We start from the raw sequence: 7,424 nt of genomic DNA on the forward strand, positions 1-7,424 counted from the left end.
CGTGATTTTTCGAATAATTAGAAAAATAAAATTCAATTAAAAACGAATGGAATTGTCTCGTTAAAAAATAACATTTGTGTTTGTATTGTTTTTGTTCTGCTCTGCTGATTTTTCTCGGGACTAACTTTATTTTCTAGTCGTCATGTCAAACATTTTCAGTGGAAATGCACGTGCAAATATTCTCTCCGGGTGCAACTCCACTTGAGCACCTTCAATAAATTAAAAAATAAAAATATAGGATACAGGGTAGTGTCATCTCAACGTCATTGTTCATTAGCTACAATTGAAATATCTCGTCCTGTTGCTGTTGCAATTTTTGGAGAGATGTTTTCAATTTTTTTCCGTGTGTCATGACAACGGCTGATGGAAGATCGTGGACGTCATCTTCGGACGATGATCTCGTGTGGTGATTCAGGGATGAACTCGTCGAACTCATTGGAGGGGTTGAGTGGGTCAAACTGTGACGTAAACTCCGAGTTCCTGGTCTTCGTTGCACGAATACTCCATCGTCTGACATGAAGCTGAAATTAGTTATAAAATTCACTAAAAAATTCACCAGATATATACAAAAATAAATCGATTCATCCCAAATTTCCGATTTTATCAGCTGAAGTCGCTTGTGCCATGTAATATCTTATCATCATTTAATTCTTATCGCCAAATTGATAATAGACTCGAAGAAATTTAGTCTAGTTTCTTCCAAAAAAAATTTGTAATATTTGAGCTATCAGAAAGAGATAGAAAAAAAAATTCTAAAAAATATTTTTTTGTAGACAACAGGCGTATGAAAAGCTTCTAAAAAATTTTCCCTTGCAAGGACCACCGGATATTAGCAAATATTTAAACGTTCAATTTGAATAGTTGCACAAGTTACAATAAATTCGTTCAACTCCTCGAGAGACTGCGATATTCTCGAAATCATTCGTATTTTCTTCGTAAAAAAGTTTGTATAATATACAAATTTGAATCCCCACAATGGCATATTGAATATTTCAAGGAGACACAACGAACTATTTCGAAACATTAATTTCTTTGACGCTATTAAAAATAAAAATCATTAGCGAAATGGTTAATATTTAATTATTTGATTACTAAAGTGAATTCTTAAAACAAATGATGCATCTCCGACAAAATCGACTCAACGCTGCTAGATTTTTAATAGCTTTCCTGCAATAAAAAAATCGTTTAAGTCTTACAGGTACTATCGAAGGTAATCTTTGGTTTGGATTCGATCTCGTTAGAGTAAAATATTTATAAATTTGGCTGCAAATTGTATCGCTTCAATTCCATCGTAAGTTTGTCAGAAAAATGACAAAAAATGTGAATTTTTACAGTAAGGGTGTAAAACATCCTTGATTAAATTTCGTCTATAAAATATTCGTTTTCGATTTAACTCTCTTTACGGATCCGCTACTGAAATATCTGACTTACGAGCTCTGTCCCTGCACCTTCTGAATCTCCTTCTTGACACTAGCAATAGACGAGTCCATTTTCGCTAAAAAATTGTCCACATCACTATCATCACTCGTAGATGCCATTTGCACAGCACTAGGTACTTCACACTCAACCCCTGAGTTTTCCCTTGCAATTCCATCATTAAATTGTTGCGTATTCGAGTCCTTAGGGACAGGTACTAGTAAATATTCACGTAAAAATAGACTGTCAGTCGCCCACAGTCGATTTATCCTCCTAATTTGTTCAGTCTGAAACAAAATAAATACCACTGGATTACATCCACCAAATCACTCGCTCTTTAATCCCCAATATCTCAACAATCAATGATCCAAAATGTATCAGTCAACCCTCACTTTAAACGTTGAAAAAAAAAGCAGGACGAACATGAGAAAAAATTAGAAATTCACTCAGCCACTCTTGAGATATCGACGATTGAAAGTAATTGAAAGAATTAGGACATTCTTTCTGTAAATTTCGGTTCGGAATTTTCCAGACAGTTCATTAATTAATTGCTAATGAATTCGTTGATTACTTACCGTTGCTCCGTACCTCAGGGCAATACCAGCTAGTGTATCACTTTTACTTACAAAATGTTTGACCAGACTTTCATTTCTTATCAAATGTTTCGACGTGCTTCCGTATTTTTTCAATTTTCTACTCGTGTCACGAATCGAAATACGTTCTTCCATCTCTCTGCACAAACCCTGATCCATTATTTTATTGTAACAGTTGTAATTAAGGTATTTATTATTGTAAATGAGTAATGTGTGTCACCATTCATTAGTTCATTCGATTTGCTGTTTATTTCGTGGACAGTAAAGCAACTGATAATGGAGAAATAAAGAAAAAAAAAGTGTCACTGGTAGGTTTATTTGTGGATAACTCAGGAGTCTATATATTGAATTGTGCCAGGGGGTGACAAATTAGAGTTTCGGGGTTGGGTAGTTCTCATGCTGCGATTTCTGATGGTTTTTTTTTCGAGTGTAATGGAAGGATTCAGCCAATAGAAGAGATTTGTTCAAAAGAGAACACACGAGGTGTCACGTGAGAGCTCCTAACTTTAGGCGGAGCTTTTAAATTCGTAGATATGAGACTCGATTATTTTTGTCTTGATATTTTTGAGCCTTTTTGTTTTCGGTTCAAAGCCAGAGAATTTTTACGTGAATATTATTTTTCTTAATATTTTGGGTCATATTTTGACTTGATTTGATTTATTTTATGATGTTCATATTAATATAATTATTTTCATTTTTATTACTGATTGTAAGATTTTTTATACTCGGGGGTTTACCGAAAATCAATTTTAGACTACGGTTTGAACAGTTTGAATCACTGATTTATGAGAAACAAATATTTAAATAAATCCTTCAAAAATTATAAAGTGAATAATGGTAATAACTCATTAATTTCCCGAAATACTGAAAAAATTTCATCGGCAAATTTAATAACTTTGATTCTCACAATTCTATATGTTTTGACCAAAACAAGTAAAAAATCCCATAAATTTCTATTTTATAAAAATAATATATTTCAACAAGGAATTGTACACAAAAAATATTACATGGTTTATTTTATGCACTTTTTGATGAATGCAGTTCGCTACAATTCTCTCCCTCAACCATCATCGAGCATTCGAAATTAAAAACAAATCCTTTTATTTTTTTGTCTTTCCTAGACAAAAAAAAAATGCATAGCATTCCCATTGGATCATCATCGCGTTAGCTGAACTGAAATGATCATTAATGATCCAGCAACAAATTAATCAACAAATTAATTTCCCCTGCATCATGATTTTGACGAAAGAAGTGAATTCTCTCCTTCGTGACCTCAAAATTTCCCTCATCTCTATTTGTCTTAAAAAATGATTAATGCACGCTATAGATTCAATGCGATAAGGCCACTTTTCTAGATGATATTACATACGTGAGTTGAATCATTATTTACCATTTTTAAACCTAACCATTACTTACACTATTATAAAATTAAAAATGTTTTCTTTATACAGACTAAATCAAGATATTTTATTCTATACATACAAAATTAATCACCTACGGTTATGGCAAAAAATCAGAATATCAGTTGAATGATTTTTTTTACACTTGAAAAACCGCAATCCATATGGAAATCAAATCATTAAAATTTTCTTGCAAATTGTTGATTGCACACTTGCACCTAGCAATTGCTTCTGCTAACGGAGAATCTATATGCTAATGAATTAATCCGTTAATTACTAATTAATTTGATTTTTCCGATGGGGGAAAGGTCTACGAATTGATTCAGGAGAAGTGATGAGACGTAATTCAGCAATCATCTCCTAAATTCCCTCTTTACCGAGACCAATTCACATTTAGCACGTGAAAAGGACGTTTAGGACATCTTCAACTTCACAAGATTTCACTCTATCCTGCCTCTCATTTCATCTTCTATTCACTTAATCGTCCCCTCAATCCCCCCAATATTATACATTATAACCACTCGTGACATAATATTCCCAGTTAACGATAAAAAAACGTAGAAAAAGTTACAGTTAACGAAAATTACAGTTAATTCACCTATCAATAATCTTCACATCTCTTGACCTGTGAACTATCTTGTGACTTTGTTCTTGGAGATCACATTTTAATGACTCTAGACTAAAATTTTCAAGGGATAAAAAATCATGAACGGTACAAAAGAGACTCGATACTTTCCCCTGATTAATTAAAGCCCTAAGTAATGAATCGAATGATTTCCCGTGATTTCTTTACAACTTGTCTTCACCAATTGCTCAATAGAAAAAAAGATCTAGTTTAAATTTAGAAATATACTATCAAGAATCCAACTCGAGTCCAACTCGACTCGTATGTCTATTTTATCACAATCATTATTTTCATCGTAAACTGAGCAAATAATTTTTCCCCTGTCTTCAAACCATAAACGAATGCAGAAAAACAAATAATCAATAAGCAAAATTGTATCACAAATCGTTATGTGAGGACATTATTCATTTTCACAATAATAAAGTTAAAAAAAAACGAGGTAGAAACGATTAATGTCTAGTTAATGAAAAAAAAACGAATAAACGTTTAACTAATTATCGAACGTGCAAAGTGTTTTTTCAATGACAAACAATCACTCTGCGACACTTAAATCGTCTGTTACGTCTAAAATAATCAATAGATCGTGATTAACATGATTTGACCAACTTAAGAATAATATAAACCAACAATGCAAAGTGGTGGAGGATTACCTAACGAAACATGAATGTTAGATCGTGAATTATCGTTGATGGTCGCCTGGAGATGCTCAACTCGAGTCTCAATTCGTAAGTACAATCTCATAAATTTCGTGGATTTTATTTTGGGGCTGAGAGTCCCATGAATATTTTTCTATTGCCCCTCTCATTCTCATTCCAACCATTTCTTGAGGATTTGAGCCCCAAAAAGATCTCAAAAATTCAACAACAATCCCTTAGAAATCCATAGCCCTGCTCCTATATACAACCCTCAATCGTCCTCATCACCTCACATGCCAGAGCCCCAGATTCAACGTTGTGATCTGCGGCATTTTCATGATGACCTCAAGTCCACTGGTTGTGATTTTTGTGCAGCCATAAAGATCGATGCATTTTAACTGTCCCATGCTCTCCCCAATGGTAAAAAGGGCCTTGTCAGTGAGTCTACTGCACTGCCCGACGTTGAGAGTCTCGAGTTCATGAAGAGTCTTAGCAATTTTGCAGATACCCTCGTCATTAACCTGACAAGCACTCAACGACAGACTTTTTAGATTGAAAAGGCCCTGGGATATGTACACAAGAGCAAGATCCCCAATTTTATCGCAGAAAGATACATCAAGGGATGATATTCTGCTGCCACCCTCTGCAAGGTACGCCATTCCCACGTCAGATATGTTATCGCAGGACCTGAGATTAACTTCTCTGAGACTTGACATTTTCGCTAGGTGTTTGAGGCCAGAGTCAGTGATCGAGACGCAGAACGAGAGATTAGTGGATTTGAGACAGGTAAGGCCCACGGAGATGTGTTTGAGGGCCTCGTCTGAGACTCTCTGGCAGTCCTGGAGACCCAGGTGCTCCAGGGCGAGATTTCCAACAGCTGTCTCTCTGCTCATTCCAGCCAGGTGGCCTATACCAGCGTCTGAGATGTGCCAGCAACTCCTCAGGTCGAGTCTCTTCAGCTTTTTTAGGCCCCAGGCAATCAACAACAGACCTGTGTTCGTGATGTTGCAGCAGCCACCCAGTTCCAGGGACTCTAGGTTCTTCAGGTACTGGGCAATTCTACCCAGGGAATTGTCAGTCACCTGCTTGCACAGAGACAGGTTCAGCTCTGTTAGCGATGAGTATTCCGTGCAAATGGCACTTGTTAGGCCTGTGTCTGTGATGTTGTAGCAGCCGGAGAGATTCAGGGATTCGAGGTTTGTTATACCCTTCACTACATCACCTAGGCCCCGCCTCAGGGACAGGATCTGCACTCTTTTTACACCTCGTCGGACCAGACTTGCAAATACTGCTGGTGCCTGCTTTCGCAGGTGCAAGCGGGCCTCTATACCACGCCATACGGATCTGCAACAAATAACACCAAAATTCAAATTGCCATAATTTTTCGTACAATAAAATGTATCATGTCCTAATTTAAACAGACAAAATGATCCTTTTCTATCGAAACTTTAGGAATAGTTTTTTTTTAGAAATATCAGAGTGAGAAATTTTAGCTATTGATTTTCCTCTGACTTTATTATACTCATTGAAACTCTTTGGAAAAGAATGAATCTTCAAGAAAATAGTCTAATAAACGATTGAACTGGAAGAAATCAAATAAATTCATGATGGAAACTTAAATTTCCACCCAAAATTTCCACAAAATCCTCTTTTCCATAAATTAACTTCATTTTTTTGTTGAAACATTCCTTTCACGATCAACGAATTAGTCAAGTAGAGAATAAATTTCCCATTAACAAATCCTGTAAAACTCATTTACGGATTTTATTCGGTATGATTCCAACAAGATTGATTTAAAAAAAGAGCCTCGCTGATTTAGCTGCTTGTTGAATTAATCTATCGATTAATTGAAATTAAATATTGATTATCGATTGAGGTTTAAATGGACACAACTCTGAGTCTGCAAAACAATTGGAGCTGGGTCGATAGAAATTGTTCAAAAATGACGAGGAGAAGTTGAAAATAATGTGGAAGAACTCTGGACGATGAATAAAATCGGTGACTGACTTGGATCGGATTCCCAAAAGTGTAATCACAATAAGTTGACCGATTCTCCAACTAATAATTATCCAGTTAACCCCATCACCAGTTTCTCCAATAAATTAACTAACCTGTGATATGCTGCGTCCCTCCAGGAGACGCACACCTGTGCAGCCCTTCCCTTGTCCCTGACACACAGGTAGCTGAAGATGTGGGCGAGGATCTCCGGATATAAACTCGATATATGAGTACTTGTGGTGACATTCTCGATGGTCCTGAGGTCCGACAGGTGACGTGCGATACCGTAGTTACTGCAATGCTTTTTATTATGGGGATAGGGCACAGGTGTCTCCAGGACAGTTGAGGGATTGGTGCTGACCGCCAGGTGCGGCTGGTGCAGCTGATAATAGTGGCCAGACCTGTGCAGAAGTGTTCCTGGTGGCGGTAGCTCCGTCATCAGGAGGTGATCCTCCATTTTTTAACTTTATCCAAGTGCCTCTCACCTCTTTCCAAGCTTCCTCGGGGTCTCTCGACTCCTGGGGATTATTTCAGTGTCCATCGATTGCTATACTCCATTTTGGGGGCCATCGTTGATATCTTGATGTCTCACACGCACACAACACTTTTTTCTTTTTTTTTTAACTGTTTTTTTCGAATTCACTCACGTTTTTTTGTTTCTGGGTGGCAGCTAGGGCTTGGGGTTTTGTGGGTTTAGCATCACTTTGAGCATTTGGGCATTGGGGCATCTGGGCATCACTCGACGAGGGCGGGGGGT

At 36.7% G+C, this 7,424-nt stretch overlaps 2 protein-coding genes across 4 annotated transcripts; both read right to left on the minus strand.

Moving 5' to 3' along the window:
- Nucleotides 1–108: 108 nt before the first annotated feature.
- LOC105274247 (LysM peptidoglycan-binding domain-containing protein red) lies at nucleotides 109–2,397 on the minus strand. Of its 3 annotated transcripts, none has more exons than XM_011317184.1 (4): nucleotides 2,230–2,397; nucleotides 1,992–2,159; nucleotides 1,432–1,703; nucleotides 109–521 (listed from the first exon to the last, which is right to left on the minus strand). In XM_011317184.1, exons 1-4 carry the CDS (start codon nucleotides 2,230–2,232, stop codon nucleotides 278–280), a joined length of 687 nt encoding a protein of 228 aa, XP_011315486.1. In that variant the 5' UTR covers nucleotides 2,233–2,397; the 3' UTR covers nucleotides 109–277. The 3 variants fall into 3 exon arrangements, with proteins under 3 accessions (XP_011315486.1, XP_011315487.1, XP_011315485.1); XM_011317185.1 differs by having other exon boundaries at nucleotides 1,992–2,148; nucleotides 2,230–2,396; XM_011317183.1 differs by having other exon boundaries at nucleotides 1,992–2,397.
- Nucleotides 2,398–2,959: 562 nt separating this feature from the next.
- Nucleotides 2,960–7,424, minus strand: Ppa (Partner of paired; the record flags this gene model as incomplete). Its single annotated transcript, XM_011317187.1, is given in 2 exon segments — nucleotides 2,960–6,013; nucleotides 6,781–7,424. Coding segments are annotated over 2 exon segments (1,404 nt in total). The 3' UTR covers nucleotides 2,960–4,953.

Source organism: Fopius arisanus, unplaced genomic scaffold (genome assembly GCF_000806365.1).
Source record: "Fopius arisanus strain USDA-PBARC FA_bdor unplaced genomic scaffold, ASM80636v1 scaffold00010, whole genome shotgun sequence".
Lineage (NCBI taxonomy): Eukaryota > Metazoa > Arthropoda > Insecta > Hymenoptera > Braconidae > Fopius > Fopius arisanus.

Bases quoted from the DNA above. Each gene is read 5' to 3' on its own strand.
- LOC105274247 (XM_011317183.1), bottom strand. From the start codon at position 2,168: ATGGATCAGGGTTTGTGCAGAGAGATGGAAGAACGTATTTCGATTCGT. The intron at 1,704-1,991 runs GTAAGTAATCAA...ATTTTGTTTCAG, and splicing joins CCCTGAGGTACGGAGCAACG to ACTGAACAAATTAGGAGGAT. The intron at 522-1,431 runs GTAAGTCAGATA...AACTAATTTCAG, and splicing joins AAGGTGCAGGGACAGAGCTC to CTTCATGTCAGACGATGGAG.